This window comes from Artemia sp. Qi Xiang Cuo, chromosome 3, assembly GCF_049724085.1.
Source record: "Artemia sp. Qi Xiang Cuo chromosome 3, ASM4972408v1, whole genome shotgun sequence".
NCBI classification, from domain to species: domain Eukaryota; kingdom Metazoa; phylum Arthropoda; class Branchiopoda; order Anostraca; family Artemiidae; genus Artemia; species Artemia sp. Qi Xiang Cuo.
Window position 1 is genome coordinate 17463652 of NC_142796.1, and position 19778 is coordinate 17483429.

A 19778-nucleotide genomic window follows, 5' to 3' on the forward strand; every position below is an offset into this window, starting at 1 on the left:
GGGCAGCACTTGCTTCCATTGCTGCAAAGCGGTATGGGATGGCCTTCTCTGTTGATATTTGGAGTGTTAGAGCTCTTTTCTTGTATGCAGGGCATAATGATTTATTTGTAGATTCATGTGGGCCTTTGCAATTGATGCATGTAGGCTGAGTGTTGTTGCAAGTTGTCAGCTCTTTAGGATGGAAAGATTTACAATTACTACACTCTTGGAGAATTTCATTGCATTTGTTAGTCGTGTATCCCAGTTTGAAACACTTCTGACACTGAATAGGCTTAGGTTTGTATTCCTTATGTGGTTTGATCTGCCCAAATAGGAATAATTTTTCTGGGATATCAATTTTATCTTTTAGTGTGAATAAGAAAGATCTACTAGTTTTTATGCCATTAGAGTTAGGTTTTCCAAGTTGGGTAACATCCTCAACTGGGATTGTGTTTCCAGACCTATCTGAGAGGCCTTCTTTTAACTCCTGAGTAGATATCTCTGGGGGAACATTATAAACTACTATTTTTGTTGGTGATTGTTTTGGGTTCCAATTAGATGCAATAATTGGGGTATTCAGAAGGGATTTAAGGTTAATTATTGTATCTGCTGATTTCCGATCTTCTACAGCTATTAGTAGAGATCCATCACGGTTAATGTTAAGAGAGAACATTGATTTTAGCAATTTAAAAATTGCAACTGTTATTGCAGTGATCATTTTAATTTCAAAGGGGGTAGTGGGAGTAATTTTAAGGTAAATTCCTAAGTTTTTGGAGGGAGATTCTTGGGCAGGGAGAGGGGAAATGCTTTTAATTGGGGAGATTTTTTTCCTTTTTTAGAACTTCTAGAGAGGACCTCTTGAAACCCATTATCATTGTTTATGGTTACATTAGCCCCTACACTTATCATTGTCCTATTTTCCAAATTGGAGCTATCATTAGAACTTTGAGAAAGTATGCTTGACCAGCCAAGATGGGTATCTTTCACTATGACACTTTCACTGGAATTTGATTGGGGATCTGGGGGGACTTTTTTTTTGGAGGACTTCTAATCATTGCCTATTGGAAAAAGCTTTAAAACACAAAAATAAAACTGAAAACAAGAAGGGAAAATAGATGATATAAAACCGTCTGCACTATACTATGGGGAGGATAAACACCACAGTATAGCCCTGAGGATGACTTGAGCAGAATTGGTTTGGTACAACTGCTGATTAGAAGAGATAATAATCACAAGAAAATATATTTCGATTTTCTTATAAGGTTGCTGTTGTTCCACATTATGCTGCTTTTTTAAGTAATTTGTTTGCAGTTTTGGAAAATATACTCATACAGGAGCAAATTTTTAGGATGGACAGACTGTGGAGCTGTCTGGAACTGAAAAGCTGATTTTCTTTCTGATGCATTCTTTCTTCCCCTTGTTATTTGAGCATATTTTTCTTCTTTTTTTTGTATGATGACCAATGGTCTGCACTGTGCAGTTACCAATCTCCTGATTCAATGCCTTTAGCCGGGAGTGCAATGCATGGTTGGGGGCAAATCATCCAACGCTTCCTGTGTTTTTCCCCATATTTCTCCAGGTACCCATTTAGAGCTGGGTTGACTCTGGCTAAGCTTACAGAGTTGCACCACTGACCTCCAAACCAAATAACCAGCAATACCAGGACTCGAACCCTGGTCTCAGGATTTCAAGTCTGGAGCACTAATCACTCAGTTAGCACTAACAAATAGTCAGTTAGATACAAGACAATAAATAAATCATAGAAGGAGTCAAATTTCCTCCCTGAGAAAGGTCAAAGACCCCCCCCCCTATGAACATAAAAAATAACATAGGGTTAAAATTCCTGAAGTTAAATTTGATTTTTTAAAGTTTTTGAACCTACAAGAATGGAATTGTAAGATTTTCTGGAGTCCTGAAGAATTTTCATTCCTGATTTCCACATTCAGCAGGTAAAATTGTGCTTAAGACTCCTATAAAACTTTATGATGAAAGAGACAGCATTAACTAAGAAAAGAAATTCATCTTTATTTAGTTTAAAAAGAGGAAAATTTAAATAAGTGAAGTTTGAGATAAAGCAAACAAACCTCCAGTATCAGAAAAGAAGACACAATAAGAAGGAAAGAAAATGGAATACACATTGAACATTATTTTTAATAATGTGACTCAGTGTTTATGCTGTAGTTTGCGTGTGAAATTCCTGCAGTTCAAAAGATCCACAATCCTTGCAGTGGCGTCAATTTACAGTATTTAAGGAGGGGGTGGAGGGCAAAAATGTAGTTTTTTCAAAATTTTTGGGGGGGGGGGCTGTTTTTTTTTTTTTTTTTTTTTTAATGCTAGTGCAAAGAAGTCAATTTTAAGTAAAAATATAAAGAAAGCTATTTTTAATAATCTAAAGGGGGGGGGGGAGAAAATTCCCCCCATGGGAGCATTTGAGGATTTTGTGAAGACCGTAAAGTCCTCCTTTCTGTGTATCTTCTTCTTCATGTAAGGTTGAAAGGCAGTGTTGTCTTCATTGTTACTTGAATGCAATCCTGGCTTTTTTGCAGGACCTTGCATTGAAAATTTCGATGGTATTACTTGCTTTGATTTGGGTGAAGCTGTATTGCAGCCATTTAACACAAAATATTGCTAATCGCAATGTTTATTTTTTGTCCTTCCAGGAACCTTCAGGCAGAAATTTATGCTTTTGGAAAGAGGTTGGGTGAAGAGTTTGATCTGGAATTATTGAAGAGAGCTTTTACGCACAAGTCTTACATACAGCAGGAGCTGGAGCAACGAAAATCCCTTGGAATAGAGGACTCGTCATTGGCTCTTGAAGATAACGAAGAGTTTATCAAAAAAGGGGATAGAATTGTATCTGACACAGTAGCCAAATATATCAAAAACGCACTTCCCAGAGCTTCAACAGACTTTCATAAGTATGACTTTTACTATCTTAAAACAATTTTTCTTGGTAAGAGACTCTCCTCTTAAGAATATGATGTGTCTTAAAATAATTTGCCAAGTCACATCCTTTCCGTCTTGTTAGCTGACCGTCTCAAAGAAAAAGGGCCCATTAGTGCATTCTCCCAGGGGATTAGCTACCATCAGAAAGCTGTAGAGAATTCGCGGTTTGACTTTGGACTGAAAAATCAGTGAAATTTTTTTTTCCTTTTGTTGGCGAGTTTGTCAATCAAAGTGGGTGGCACTACAGGGAATTCCATAAGCGGTCAAATTATAATTCCTTTGAAATGGTTTTAGTGTTTTTGAACAGGTGTGCTAGAACATTTTTAGGGACTACCAAAAAGAAAATTCTTCTCTGTTTAATCAAAACAACAAAATTCATACTTTCTGATGGTGTAAGTTTCATTAAAACTCAATATTTCTATCTCCGGGATAAAAGTAAGAGAAATGAATTTTTTTTCTAAAATACCTGGGAAATTAAATATCAGCTTTGTGTTTGCTCTCGTTTATTCGGATCTACTATTCAAGCTCTACAAGTTATGACGAGACCGCCCAATCAATACTAAATAGTTTGGCCACACAAAAAGGCTAAAAGGCTTATACACTAAAAGGCCACACAAAAGGCTTATATTGGACGAGATAGGATTATCCTTTAAGGTACCATACCTTGAAGAAACAGTACTTTACATTTAAATTAACATAACCCATAGCCTATCCTGGGCAATAGTATATGAGTTTTGGCAAAGTAAATGTACACACGAGTCCAAAATCGTGGTGTGGGTTGGGATAGGTCGTTATTCTATGGGTTTGGATCAATATCAGAAAAAGTACTTTTTTTGGTCACTATTTTGATTTTCCAGAACTCCTTTGATCCAATCTCAGAGAAAAGGAGGAATTTATATGCATGAAGTCATACGCTGGAATTGGGGTGAGGATGGAGCTAGAACATTTTTTAGAATAAGGGTTTAAATAAAATAAAAAGATGCATTTTTGGCCAATACCTAGGGGCCATTGACATTTGGCTTTCAACCAGGACTGGAAAGTCAGAGTTAGTGGTAAATTCAGGACCAAAAGACTTCGAGTTTTGACATTGATTTTAAGTTAGAATCTGAAGTAGGATTTGTTAGATTTTTAAATGAACTAACAAAATTTTTAGAAAAATAGCTAGAAAAATATTCTGATACTTCGCATGGTCTGGACCCTGAACACTCCTTATAAAATTTACAGAATAAAATAACAGATTTTGAAATTTTAATCTTTACATGTCTTAATTTTATAAAGTGCAATAAATTGTTCACTGGCCAAAGTTCAAACTACGAAAATATATGAGTAAAAAATACAAACACGTCACGAGTAAAAATACAATACGTCCTGTCAGGTATTGTATTGTAAAAATACAATACGTCCTGTAAAAATGCGTCCTGTCACGAGTAAAAATACAAACAAAAACCAACAGGTTTTAAAGTTTTAGTCTTTACTTATCTTAATTTTATAAAATACAATAAATAGTTCGTTGTCCTCTGTTCAAACTACAAAAAACACGAGTAAAAATACAATCACTATTTGGAAATAGTACCTCATTCTAAAAGATGTTGCATCCAAAGTGTGGTGTACTATTGTATTGTTAGATAGTAGAGGACTCGGTAAAAATAAGCTTATAAGCTCCAGCTACTTAAAAATTCATGTCCTCCACACTAACGTATATATGAAGATAGTAGTTCTTGAAGCCGCGCCGAAAACTGATAGAGCACCGTCGAAAATATTTTCAGCACGCTGCCTCCACAAAAGGCTTTGGCCTGCCGGTTCGTCGCCAATACGGTCAGTGGTGGCATGCCGCCGAATATTTTTAGTGCCGAATTATTTTCTGAGATTACTGAGAGGAAAATATAAGGCAAAATCCACTATTCAATGGCGCTTGCAATAATTTTAGGTTCACTTCAAAATGTTTTTGAAATTACTCGTCTACTATAGATTTAAGATTATCTTTCACTTCTCTCCTCTTCACTACAACATAATTGTTTCTAATTAAAATGAGTTTCAGCTAGCCCTGAAATTCCTCGAATATCTTCTCTATAAATGTTCTCTTCTTTTGGTTAAACAAATGTATGTAAAATCTTCTCCAAACTTCTTAGATCACAAGCGTTCAACCCGCTGGCCCATACTATAGCTAACATCGGCTGACGGGCTAAGACGCACTCTATTTCAAAAATTTATTACGTTGCTCCTAAGTGAGAGGATTCAATCGTGAAGCAATGAGAAACAAGCGGAGCCGGCGTTTTCTCGCCGGAAAATCCCCCCCCCCCGGCCGAAAAGTCCCAGCATAGAAAATTCCCCCAAAAACAAAATTGAGAACTCAAAATAGAAAGTACAAAATACATACCTAAAAGAGCAAATTTCAATGCTCAAATTCTCCATGAGCCTTCAAATAAATATAGGGAAGGGTCTAGGGGGGGATAAGAGTTAATCTATCATCTTCTTTCATTGAGACTAGCTTTGATAAGGGTACTGCGGGGAGATGCCTCCCTTTTTATTTCACAAAACATTTCTAATATTTATTTTAAAGCTTCATTTAACTAAACTGAATTGCCTCATATTTCTTAAAAATCATATAAAGCGATGTGTAAGTAGGCCAGACATGAGCTATATAAAGGAGTGGCACCTTTATTATTGGTAATTGGGGGTGGAGTAATAGTATAAGTCTCATTGCTACAATCTTTTTTCTATGTAGTATAAATATTGTATTCACATGACTATCGGCACAGAGGAGGAAAAGGCAAAGCAGGGTATCATGGGCCTTGAAGGAGGTTCTGCAGGAGGGGGGAGGGGTGATGACGAGTACTACCAGGAGCTCTGTTTCGCCGATTGTAATTTTCCTCTTTTACTGTATAAAATGTTTAAATATATTTAAATATATGTATACAACATCAGAGAACACTATTGTGAAGGTTGTGATGGCTTCAGCCACGCAGAAGACCAAGTCACGCAAAACTGCCATCCACATGAACAATAATGTCCGTCTCTGTCCACCAGAATTTCTTAAGTAAAATTATATAAAGAACTTCATCAACGGAACTACGTTTCATCGAAAATTTTGACTAAACACTCAAATCTTGTCCAAAATCTTACTTACAATCCAGTATTTGAATTCTCAAACAGAACTGAAAAAGTAAGAAACCACCAACCAATTTACAATTATTGTAAATTATACACTTTAACATTAATAAATCACTATATTTATTAATGTAAATACTATAATAATTATTATAATATCACTATAATAATTATTGTAAATATATACTTTAACAGCAATAAATCGTGTATTTATTTGGTTGGTAGCGTACATCGTATTTTGGTTAAGCTTGGGCATGATTTGAGTAACAGTCAGAAATCAAATTAAAAAAAAAACAACCTTTTTTTAACTGGAAGTAAGGAGTAACATTAAAACTTAAAGCAAACCGAAACTATTCCGTGAGGGGGATATCCCCTCCTTGAAACCTCACTTTGTATGCTAAAGATGGAAATTTTGTCACAATTCTTTAAAAACGACTGCTGGCCGCTGAATTGGAATAAGAAACTTTTATAAAACACTGTATTAGGTAAAACTCATTCGGTAGCACCTGGTTGAGAAGCAGGCTAAATCTTCAAAAGGGAACTTTCGATATCCAATTGAATCAGCCCCCTCCAAAGTTTATTCGACCACCCTTCCGGTAAAAACTTTATATCGTAACAATGGGCAACTTGCATAGCTTACAGTCCTTGCCCCGGGGGCTTGAAGGGGGATTGTCAAACCTGGAGGCATGGTTTGTGACCTTTGGACTATTTTGAACAAAATGGCTATACATAATTTCTGATCGGATGCGTTTGGGGAAAAAAAGGTGTGGGGAATGGCTTGTTACCCTCCCGTCCCTTTTGACTCTTAAAAACGGTACTATAACTTTTAATTTGCAATCGAAGGAGCCTTTTAAACGACCGCCCCTTCCATATGAAGTGCCTCTGGGGAAAAAAGTATTAATACATTGAACCTTTATGGCTTTTTTATGGTAAGCTATAGCATTGCCTCTAACTTAAACAGGTGAATAGGACTTTCAATTTCCCTTCTAATGAATATACGAAATTGTCCAGGGGAAATATGGGGGGGGGGGTTCTGCGGGGAAGGGGGTCCGGATGAAAAACGTCTAGACCCAGAAACAATAGAAACTGTAGCATAGACAGTGAGATTTTGGGAAGTATCAGCCCCCCTTATTATATAAGTTCATTACTGATTATTTAAGGTCTAGTGTTGTTTTCTACTTTTGTACAATTTTTTTTTTATTTCCATTCATTTTCACTATCATATTCATTTTAATGTACCCTCAGTTTTTCCGCCAAAGTTCGACTTTTGCGTTTTCAATGCTTCGAAACTGATAAAAGCCCCTAAAAAAACTGTTCTCTTAACATTATAGGCATCGCAATAGCGCTGCCTAAGTAAAGAACGATGTTGGCGCAATGTATTATTATTATTTTTATTTTTTATTTTTATTTTTTTTAGACCAGGGCAATTCTTATCGAAGGAGTTGTCGTAGAAATTTCGAAAAGGGCTTATTCAATTGGAAATTGAAAGGGCTAGCGCCCTTTTTAATAGTCGAGAATGATTGGAGGGCAACGAACCCCCATCCGACGCCCTTCATTTCTACAAACACATCCAATCAAAATTTTGAAATATCCATTTTGTTCAACGTAGTTTAAAAGTCCGGAAATTAAGTCTTTAAGGATGACAACCCCCCCCCCCTCCTCCAGGGTTGTAAACTATGCCCTAGGGGAATATAAGGTTTTTATGGAAATGGTGAACGTATAAACTTCGGAGGGGGCTCATTGGATTGGTAATCAGAAGTTCTAGTGCCCCTTTTAAGATTCAAAATGATCGGAGGGCAGATAACTCCCTCCCCCCACTCCTTGTATTCTCCCGAAATGCATCTGATAGAAATTTTGAGATAGCCATTTTAATCAAAATAGTCCAAATATCATATAACAAGGCTTTGGGGGTTGAAACATAACCCCAGAGCCTGGGGACAAGAGTTGTAAGTTATGCCCCAGGGTCATTCAAGGTTTTTTATAGAAGGGATGGTTGTATAAACCTTAGAGGAGGCTCATTCGGTTGAAAATTGGAAGTGTTAGTTCCCTTTTAAGAGTCAAAAGTGATGGAGGTCAATTACCCCCCCCCTCCTTTCCAACTACCCCTCTTTTCATCAAACGAATCTGATTGAAATTGTAAGATAGCGATTTTGTTCAAAACAGTCCAAAGAACACATAACAATGCCTCTAGGGTTGTCCCAACCCCCCACTGCTTTGGGGATAGGATTGTAATTCAGGCCCTCAAGGAATATAAGGATTTTTATGGAATGAGTGGTCGTATAAACTTCAAATGTGGCTCATTTGATTTGAAATTGGAAGTATAGTGCCTTATTCAATAGTCAAAGTGATTTGAGAGAAACCAGCCCCCCCCCCCCTTCTCACGCCCATCATTTCCCCAAAAACATCCAATCAAGATTCGGAGATCGAAATTTTGTTCACAGTCGTTGAAGGGTCTGGAAACTATGTCTCAGGAGAACACTCCCGCCCCACAGCTCTCAGGGTAAGGGTTGTAAGTTATGCCCTGGGGGCATATAAGGTTTTTAAACAAAGGTTGATCATATACACTTTGGAGGGGACTCATAGGATTCGTAATAAGAATTTCTATTGCCCTTTTTAGTAGTAAAAGTGATCAGAGGACAGATACCCTCCCCCCCCCCACACACGTCGGGTTTTCCCGAAATGCATTCGATAGAAATTTTTAGACATTCATTTGATTCAAAATAGTCCAAAAGTCACATAGCAAGGCTTTTGGGATTGATACGAACTACCAGAGCCTGGGGGCGAGGGTTGCTAGTTATGTCCCGGGGGCTTTTAAGGTTTTTATGGAAGGGATGGTTGCTTAACTTTAGAGGAGACTCATTTGGTTGAAAATTGGAAGTTCTAGTTCCCTTAATAGGGGCAAAAGTGATGGACGGTAACTAGCACTCCCCCCTTACAACCCCTTTTTTGGCCAAACGCATCTGATTGAAATTATGAGGTAACGATTTTGTTCAAAATAGTCCAATAACAGTGCCCCTAAGGTTGACCCCCCCCAGCACCCTGAGGATAGGGCTTTAAGCTATGCCCTGGGGGGGGCATATAAGGTTTTTATGGAATGGGTGGCCGTATAAACTTCAGATGGGGCTCATTTGATTTGAAATTGGACGTTATAGTGCCCTTTTAAAGACTCAAAAGTGATTTGAGAGCAACTACTTCCACCCCCCTTCCACACCAATCATTTCCCCAAACACCTCCAATCTAAACTTGGAGATAGCAGTGTTGTTCATCGTACTTCAAGTGTCTGGAAATTATGTCTGTGAGGAAGACACCCTGCCCCACAGCTCTCAGGACAAAGGCTGTAAGTCCTGCCCTGGGGGCATATAAGGTTTTTATGGAAAGGGCGGTCGTATATGCTTTGGAGGGGACTCATTGGGTTGGTAGTCAGAAGTTCTCGTGCCATTTATAAGAGTCAAAGTGATCAGAGCGCAGCTACCCTCTCCCCCCCCCCCACACACACACATGGTGTTTTCCTGATATGCGTTCAACATAAAATTTGAGACAGTCCTTTTATTCAAAATAGTCCAAAGATCATGTAACAAGGCTTTTGGGGTTGATACAAATCACCAGAGCCTGGGAGCGATGGTTGTAAGTTATGCCCCTGGGGCATTTAAGGTTCTTATGGAACCGATGGTTGTTTAAACTTTAGAGGTGGCTCATTTGGTTGGTGGCGACGGCGATTCTGTTTAAAACAGTCCAAAGAACATATAACGATGCCTTTAGGGTTGACACAACCCCGCAGAGCCCTGGGGGAAGGCCTTAAAGTTATGTTCTAGGGGCATATAAGGCTTTTATGGAATTGGCGGTCTTATAAAATTCAGATGGGTCTCATTTGATTTGAAATTGGAAGTTATAGTGCCCTTTTTAAGAGTCAAAGGGATTTGCTAGCAACCAACCTCCCCCCCCCCCACGTCCATTATTTCCCAATACAAACATCCAAACAAGGCTTTGAGACATAAATTTTTTTCAGCATTGCTGAAAGGTTCAGTATTTATGCGTTTGGGGATGTCAACCCCTCCCCCCCCCCCCCCCGAGGCCTCAGGACAAGTGCTGTAAGTTAGGCAAATTGTTCATTGTTTAAAAATGGTATGTGTTATTGTCTGCCAAAGTTGGGTCAAAATTAGCAGGCTAGACTTAAAATTCTTTGTGCTTGAGGACAGGAGTTCAAATCATGGTGTCGCAGGTTATTTACTTTGGAACGGGGGTCAGTGGTGTGATTCTGTATGCTTAGCCTGAGTCGAACCAGCTCTAAATTGGTACATGGAGAAATTCGGGGAAGGTAAAGAGGAAGGGTATGTGAAAGCAAAGAATGGCTGGGCCCAAACCCCCCCATTGTACGTCTTGGGTGGAGAACCAGGAAACGTATATCAACACCGTCAGTAGGAATCGTAAAGTCCAATACCGCACTCTTTACCTTCACGTTCAGTTTTCGTTGCAATGCCATTAAAGGAAAAACGACGGTAAAGGGGGCATAAACATTGTTTTTTCTGAGGATTAATTAAAAAAAACTTTTTCCACAAAATAATTTTTTCAATGAAAAGTAAAGAACTCCATTAAACAAAAAATGAGCAAAAATAAAATCAAATAATCTACCAAGCGTGAAACTACCTCAAATCAGAATCAATAAGTAAATAAAACCCAACACGAACAGAAATTATAGTAAATAACCGACTCAAAATCGAAACGAGCAGAAATTTGTATCAGCTGGGCTCAAAACCCCTATGCCTTCCAAGGCTAGAACAAAATTTGCACTTGACTGAAAAAAAAATATATATGTTTTTACTTTTATAACTTTAATAAATCAAATAATATTAACATTTTGATTACTAAATATCAGTATATGTATATTAAACTGACGATGCACATTCATTTGTATTTTTTTCAGTAAAGTGCAAATTTTGTTCTGGCCTTGGGAAGGCATAGGGGTTTTGATGCTGGAGAAAAATTTTCAGTAATTTTTAATAACATACACCCTTTTAAAAATCTGGACACAAATAGTCGTGTTTCATTTAGTTTCATACCTCCTCTAGTTGACCTGAAATGAAAAACTTTATACCATTCGGAAAAAAATCTGTTTATTTTCTTTGATAGCTTGAATACACTTACACTATTTTGATTTGGCTAAATTTTAAGAGCAGAAGTAGCCCCGAAAGTCTGAACATAATACCTTCAGTCGTTCTTGGGATACTGCTGAGATGCTTTATTGGGTAACAAAGTGCATTTTGATTTAATCTTAAGGCAATATTTAGTTTTTAAACATAATGGGAAAATGAGAGGGTAGGCATGGGTGGGGGATTAGTTGCCCTCCAATCACTTTTGACTATTAAAAAGGGCATCAGCCCTTTCTATTTTAAATCAATTGAGCCATTTTCGAAGTTCCGACGACGACTCCCTCGATACGGAGTGCCCTGGTCTAAACAACAACAAAAAATAATACATTATACCCACATCGATCTTTACTATAAAAATGTCAAGCCTTTCAATCACTTTCGACTATTAAAAAGGGCACTAGGCCTTTCCATTTCCAATCGAATGAGCCGTTTTGAAACGAAAACGCTTTCTGTAAACACCTTATATGCCCCCAGGGCATAAATTACAACATATGAAGTTAACAGAGGAAACAAAATAATAAATGAAAAATAAACCAAAAAAGGGTGACAAAACGAGGATTTTGTTAGCCAGTGGCAAAAACATGAAGACGAAAACCAAGCAAATATTTCGAAAAGGACCTCCGCCAAGTCGTCCTCAGGGCTAAGCAAAAAAGAAAAGAAAAAAAAAACAACAAAAAACTAACCTTTTGGACTTTGCTCTACAAGATATGAACAGACACCCAACCCTAAGGTTGTAATGAAGTACAACTCTTACCCTAAACGTTGTTAGGGTGGTTGATCCTTAAAAATATAACAACCCGGGCCCTCCGCAATGTCGAGCAACATAACTGTATCAACCTTTGGCTTGTATATGTGTGGGGAAATAGTAGGCGCGAGAGGGGCGTTAGTCGCTCCTCAAGCATATTAAGCATTAAAAAAGGCACCTATCCTTTCGGTTTCCATTAAATCGAGTCCTTTTTAAGTTCATATGACAGAGTATTCAATAAAAATCTTATATGTCCCCTGGGCATAACTTACAGCTCTTTCCCTGAGTGATGGGGGGGTGTCATTCTCAAAGACCTAATTTCCAGAACTTTCTACTACGTTGAACAAAATGGCTATGACTCAAAATTCTGATTGTATTTGTTTGGGGAAATTGTGGGCGTGAGAGGGGGGTTAGTTGCCCTCCAATCACTTTCGACTATTAAAAAGGGCACTAGCCCATTCAATTTCCAATTTAATGAGCCTTTTTGAAGTTTCTGCAACAACGCTCTAAATAAAAACCTTATATGCCCCCAGGGCATAACTTACAACCCGTGCCCTGACGGCTGTGGGGGGGGGGAGGGTTTGTCATCCTTAAAGACCTAATTTCCAAACTTTCAACTACGTTAAACAAAATGGCTATCTAAAAATTTTGATTGGATGTGTTTGGGGAAAGGGTGGGCGTGAGGGGGGAGGGGTAAATTATTCTCCACTCGCTTTCGACTATTAAAACGGGCAATTTCAATTTCTAAACAAATGAGTCCTTTTTGAAATTTCTTCAACAACTTTCTACGTAAACCTTAGATGTCCCCAGGGCATAATTTACAAGCCTTGCACTGAGGGCTCTGAGAGGGTTATCATCCTTAAAGACCTAATTTCCAAAACTTTCGTCTACGTTGAACAAAAAGGGAAGGGATGTTAGGGAATTGCAAAATAGGTATAGGGTAGCCAAAGAAGTGGAATATAGGTTGCAAAACCAGAAAATCTTGACATGGAGTAAGATATATACATCAGATTCCATTGAGATTTCCCTTGAGGTTTCTTCCACCAGATATGGTGCAAAAAAATTTGTTTTAGTTGAAGTTTTGGAGTTTAAATTCAGTTAAATTTTTAATTCCCTATTTCGTCGGATTAATTCAATTTTTAGGCAGTTTAAGTTCTCACTGTCGATCATTCGGATTCAAACAATGTTTTAGATAAGTTAAGACTGATGTCTCGTCCTTATTTTGTCAGAAGTTTGGTCATGGCAGTGAACATGAAAAGGAATTGTGGACCCCAAGAATTCTTGCTTAGAAGGAATTCCGAAAAAAGTTAATCCCAATTTGGTTTTCGAAAGTTTAAAAAAAAACGAGCAAAACAATTCTAAAAATAGAACAAACGCCGATCAATTGGCGTGCCACCGCCGAATTTGTGAGCTAATTTGGTTGGAAATTCAAAGTTCTAGTACCATTTTTAAGAGTCAAAAGGGATTGGAGGGTAATCAGCCCTTCTCTTTAGCTCATAATTTTCCAAACACTTCCAATCAAAATTTAAGATAGCTATTTTGTTCACCATAGCTGAACGGTCTTGTTACTGTATCTCTTGGGCTAATGCGTAGGTCAACCCCCCACAGTTATGCGATTTGCCCATTATGTTTAAAAAATAAATATTGCCTTAAGATTAAATCAAAATGCATTGTGTTAATGCTAATTCCCTATAAGGCATCTTAGCAGTATCCCATGAACGACTGAGGGTATTATGTTCAAACTTCCAGGGCTACTTCTATTACTACTTTTGCTCTTAAAATTTAACCAAATCAAAATAGTGTAAATGTATCCAAGCTATCACAGAGCGTAAGCAGATTTTTTTGCGAATGGTATTTAGTTCTCTATTTCAGGTCAACTAGAGGAGGTGTGACACTAAATTAAACACTAGTATTTGTGTCCGGATTTTTAAAAGGGTGTATGTTGTTAAAAATTGCTGAAAAATGTTCTTCAGCATACAAATAGCAGGCCAAACTATAAAGTCTTAAAAAAAACGAAAAGATTTAAACTATTATTTTCATTTTCCCTGTAAAGACTATGTAAACTCCCTGTAAAGACAATATAAAACGAACAGAAATTAATGTAAAAAACTTTTCCCCAAAATAAGTCTTTCAAAGAAAAGTAAAGAACTCTATTAAACCAAAAATGAGCAGAAATAAAATAAAATAATCTACCAAGCGTAAAACAAACACAAATCATCATCGACAAATAAATGAAAGCCAAAACGAACAGAAATCAAGGAGGCACACTTGTGCCTCTATAAAGAGGCGACCCACCACAATGTTAAGTGATTTCTGGTCCTAGCGGTCGCAGAGAGACAGCGGTAATCGCATTTTGTAGCCCAAGCTCAAACTAAGAAACGTGCAAAATTTCACCCCCCCTCCGACTTTATCTTCATGGGGTAAAGTGGGCCGGAAGTTTCGACCCTCCGACCACAATCCCCCTTTAACGTTGTCCGATTGGGTTGAAATTTAGAGGTTAAGCTTTACTAGGGCCCGGGATCTTATCCTCGAAATTTCAGCTCAATCCGATCACTTCTTCCCTGTTTTCAAAAAACCAAATATAGCCACTTAAAGTTCATTTCTCTTCTCTTTTTTTTTTTTCCACGCCTACAGGCCACAGTTGGCAACTGATCCGGGTGAATGAGGACTCATTCGAAGCAGAATTCGACCTGTTAGGGCCTTTTGATATTTTCAGACCGAAAAAATTATCCCCCGAATTTACATTGACGAAAAACCTCGTTTTCCTGTAATAGCCCATGTTAATTTTGCCCACCACAACCCCCATTTACCGTTATCTTATCAGGCTGAAATTTAGAGAATGATCTTTCCTGGGGCCTGAGAGCTTATCCTCGAAATTGCAGCTCAATCTAATTACTCCTTTTCTGTTTTCCAAAAAACAAATATCAAGTTTTGTGAGGATTTGCTTGCGTCGAAAATAGATTCCATTTACTAAAAAACAATTACAATTGTGTCTCTTTAGTCCAGCGGTTGATACTCCAGACTGTCAGGCGGAAAACCTGGGGTCGATTCACCGTCAGAGTAAATTTTTTATATACTGAATTTAAACTTTAAAAAAGAAACTCAGTTTCTTTTTTAAATTATTTGAAAAAAAATTACGTTTTCTAAAGAGTTAAAGAGGCTGAGTTACAAGGTCGACCCTTAAAACGTAAAGGGATTAGGAGGAACAGTTGGTGGGCTGTTAAAGAGGCTGAGTCACAAGTTCGAACCTTAAAACGTACAGGGATTAGGAGGCACCCTGTAGGACGTGATTTGAGTATTCAGGAATTAAAAGCCTTAACACAAGAATGTTCAAGAGCGGGGGTTTGGGGGGCGGCAGCCCCCCATCTTTAACTCCTGACACGATCAGCTAACAGTTAGTCAAGCAATAATAAGTAATAAACTGTACAAAAACGTGCAGAAATTATTTGAAAAAAACTACGTTTTCTAAAGAGTTAAAGAGGCTGAGTTACAATGTCGAACCTTAAAACGTACAGGGATTAGGAGGAAAAGTTGGGGGGCTGCCGCCCCCAAATCCCCCGATTTCGCAGCCTTTAAATAAAAAAAAGTTTTTTAAACTGAAAGTAAGGAGCGACATTAAATCTTAAAACGAACAGAAATTATTCCGTATATGAAAGGGCTGTGCCCTCCTCAACGCCTCGCTCTTTACGCTAAAGTTTTTATTGTTTAAAAAAAAGAGTTGTGAGAAAGTCAAACTTTAGCGTAAAGAGCGAGGCGTTGAGGAGGGCACAGCCCCTTTCATATACGGAATAATTTCTGTTCGTTTTAAGATTTAATGTCGCTCCTTACTTTCAGTTTAAAAAACTTTGTTTTTTTATTTAAAGGCTGCGAAAGCAGAGGGTTTGGGGGCGGCAGCCCCCCAACTGTGCCTCCTAATCCCTGTACGTTTTAAGGTTCGACATTGTAACTCAGCCTCTTTAACTCTTTAGAAAACGTAGTTTTTTTCAAATAATTACAATAAATAACCGAGTCAAACTCAAAACGAGCAGAAATTGACATGAGTAGGGCTCAAAACCCCCATGCCTTCCCATGGCCAGAACATAATTTGTACTTCACTGCAAAAAATAAAAGTGAATGTGGATTGTCAGTTTAATATACATATAATGATATTTATTAATCAAAATGTTAATAATATTTGATTTATTGAGGTTATAAAAGTAAAAACATTTATATTTTTTAATTTTCTGGTAGCTTATTTGATTTTATTTTTGCTCATTTTTGGTTTAATGGAGTTCTTTACTTTTCTTTGAAAAACTTATTTTGTGGGAAAATATTTTTTTAATTAATATTATTGAAATATCTGTGCAGCGACCTTGCGTATTGAAAACTTGGAAATGTGGGTGAGACGGGTAGAGACGAGCTTTAAAAAGTCGGGCAAACGGGTAGAGACGAGCTGTTTCTAAGCCCGTAACTGACTTGAACCCCATTCACTATATGAAAATATATGAAAAACCTTTGTCCCCATACATTACTTAAATCATTAATAAAACATCTAAATACTGTCAATGAATGGTTTGTTCACTCTTTCTGTTTGATTGCATCTTTTAGCCAGTTTTTAGTGTGTTTCGTTTTTTGAAATTTTTTTTAGATGATATTGTCTGTTTTGTTTGTGTTTTTTTTTTACGATAAAACATGGATTTCGCCCTCTCAGGCCTGTGCAAGTCGATTTTTTTTTAAAACATGTCTTATCTCGTCGATATTTTTTAATGTACAATCTCATTTGGTTTTTACATGATTAGAGGATTTCGCTATTTCGAAATGGTTATGTCTCTTTCTATCTTGCGAAATGGATAATTCGATAACCAATTTTATTTTTAGTGCGTCTTCAAAGTCTAGAAAATTGTCCTATTTATATAATCGAATTATATATGCGTAATCGAATGTATATCTTTGTGTGAATGACCTTTATGCATTAGTACACTGTTAGTCCGATCTTCAAGAAACTTTAGGAAGTTATTGGGTACACTCCTGTGAAGGTTTCAGGTATAAATCCCCCCCCCCCAAGACTTCCTTAACACTTTTTGCGCTGACTGAAATTAGAGGCCCATCAACACAAATAATCGACAGTCCCTTCTGGTCATAGTATTCACATTTTCAGGATATCCAGTTGATGGGCTAGTTTATGAAGAACTTTGTCAATTAACACATCTCCGAAATTGTAAATTTCTTTTTCTATAAATTCTCTTAATTTGGTATTGAACAGTTTTGTTAACTTCAAATACTTTACCAATTTGAAAATACTATCGCTGTTTTACACGTGGGGGAAATTTTTCAAGGTTGAATTTTCCGGGGGCGAATTTTCCATGATGGGGGAATGTCAGGGAGAATTCCTAGAGGAAGGGGAATCTTCCATATGAAATGAATTTCATTTACAAATAATTTTCCGACCCTTTGCATGTGTAATCAAAGAAATTAATTCGACAATTTATATAAATGTAGGGCAAAGTACAACTATATTCTGTATTCATTCTGGGATTCACTGTTGTGTAAAGCATGACGTTTGAAAAAAGTCGGTGTTCGTGTTTATTGATTCAGTGCATATTCGTTTTTTTCGATTTATAGACTCAATTCTCCAATGAAGGGAACTGTAGGGAGATTATCTGGGGGAGGGTAATGTAGGAGGTGGAGATTTTCTGCGGTGTGGGAATTTTCTGGGGGGGGGGATATTTTTCAAATACTTTTAAATTTGAAAATACGATCGTTATTAATACGTAGGGAGGGGGGGTTCTGTGGGAGGGGGAATTTCCACAGAGTGGAATTGTCCATTAGTTTCCTTACTTTTGAGATGGCAGTAACAGGCGATTGTTAAGCTAGTTATTAATAATATTCAAAACCACACAGATAATTTGTAGGTTCTTTGTTCTAGTGTAAAATTTAAAGCTGGTTTTTGATGCTTTTGCATTGTCTTAGCATCTATGTGCTTGTCAGCTGTGCTGAGCATTTATCAATTAGTGCAGTGCGTGTGCAGTCACTGCATATTAACAACTTTAAAATGCAGATAATATTTTAATGTGTAATCCCATTTCGTTCTTAAGATGATTAGAGAGTTTCGCTATTGTAGGTCTGGTTATGTTTTGTTTTTGTTTGTTTTGTTTTGTTTTTTGCAGAAATACTTGGAAATGTGGCCCTTGATGACTAATATTCTTTTGGTGTTTCTGCAAGGTCTAACAAAGCCTTCCTTGTTCAAGCCAATAATCATTAATAACAGTCAAAACCTAACACCTCAAGTTTTAGCTCTAGTGTAAAATTTAAAGATTATTGTTTGATGCTTTTTGAGTTGTCTTTGCGTCTGTGTGTAGGTCGTCTATGAGGACCATTTGTGTATCGATGAAATATTTGTGCATTCACCCTGTAAATTAAGAGCTTTAACAATTTAGACATTACTTTAATGTGCCATGTTTTTTTGTTCTTAAAATGAGTAGAAGTTACTGACATTTCGGAGGTGGTTATGTCTCTTTTTCTATCTGGCAAAAATAGTTAGAAATAAAGCCTTTGAACACCAATATTCTTTTGATGTGTCTCCAAGGCATAGGAAACCTTCCCTTTTCTACCAAATAGTTTTCAATAGTAAAAAAAAAAGTCAACCCAAAACCCAATATTTATTACTTTTTTTTTTTTTTTTTTTTTTTTTTTTTTTTTTTTTTTTTTTTTGTTCTCGTGTAAAATTTAAAGCTTTCTGTTTGAATTTTTTAAATCGTATTATTACCTATATGCAGGTTTCCTCTGTGCAGCGCTTGTGTATTTCTGAAATATTTTTGCAGCCATACTGTGTAGTATTATTTTAATGTGATTTTTCTTGCAGATCCCTGGAAGCCTATCTCTGTTCAACCGGTACCCTTGCAACAAGCTCAAATTTAATTGGTAGCAAGGATATTATTCTTTCTAATGTAAGTAACTTTTGCCTTTTTTATGTTGATGATGCGGTATATTGTGAATTGATTTTATTGATTGGAAAGGAAAAAAACATACGAAAAATTTAGGCTTTTTTTTAATTTACTTAAGTTTGTGATTCCGTCTCCAAGAGACTAATCCAGTTTGGAAACTTCTTTCCAACCTCAGAAAAGCAAAGACAGGAAATCCTTACTTTTACTAAACTTCATTCGTTAGAAAACTGAAATGATAGTGTAACCATTCAAAATATATAGATAAACCAAGTATTTCGCATTAAACCATAAAACATAAACCAAACTATAACAAACCATAAACCAAACCATAAACCAAACTATTTCACATAAAACCCAAAAACATAAACCAAACTATACCAAACCATAAACCAATCTATTTTACAAAAAAAAAGAAAAAAAAGAACATGAACCAAACCATAAACCAAACTATACCGGACCATAAACCAATCTATTTTAAAGAAAATATTATATTTGAAAATTCATTTTTAGGCTCTATCTTAGGTCCGTTCATACCTGAAAACCGCGAGTTCCTAAGGTTTTTTTCTGTTATTTCAAATTTACGATTTTTTGGCAGTACATCAACTGCACTAATATTCTTGGTCAGTTCTCCAGTGGTGCTACTTTAAACCATGAAAAAATCAACCAAAACTAATTAATTATTTAATTAATTTATTTAATAATTAATTTAAATTGGTAAAAATTTAGCCCCTAAAATTCGAAAATTAAGAATTTGTGGATTCCTAAAGATAGCTACACCTTCACAGGAAAGCTACATCCTTTTCGGCTGTTTGATACTAAGCATCGGCACTGTTTTTGTTTTTATTTCTGATTGTATCTGACCTGTTTCTGTTTTTCAAAAAAAAAAAAGAACAGAAAGGAGAAACAGGTCACCTATTTTTGACTTCCATA

General features: G+C 36.8%; 1 protein-coding gene across 1 annotated transcript in view; it reads left to right on the forward strand.

The window, feature by feature from the left end:
- The window catches only part of mRpL44 (mitochondrial ribosomal protein L44), an 86082-nt gene that overhangs the window by 10636 nt on the left and 55668 nt on the right, over window positions 1-19778 (forward strand). The window contains exons 3-4 of the mRNA XM_089086830.1: window positions 2640-2897; window positions 18767-18851. Coding sequence (XP_088942956.1) covers window positions 2640-2897; window positions 18767-18851 — 343 coding nt within the window. The remainder of the gene's footprint in view (window positions 1-2639; window positions 2898-18766; window positions 18852-19778) is intronic.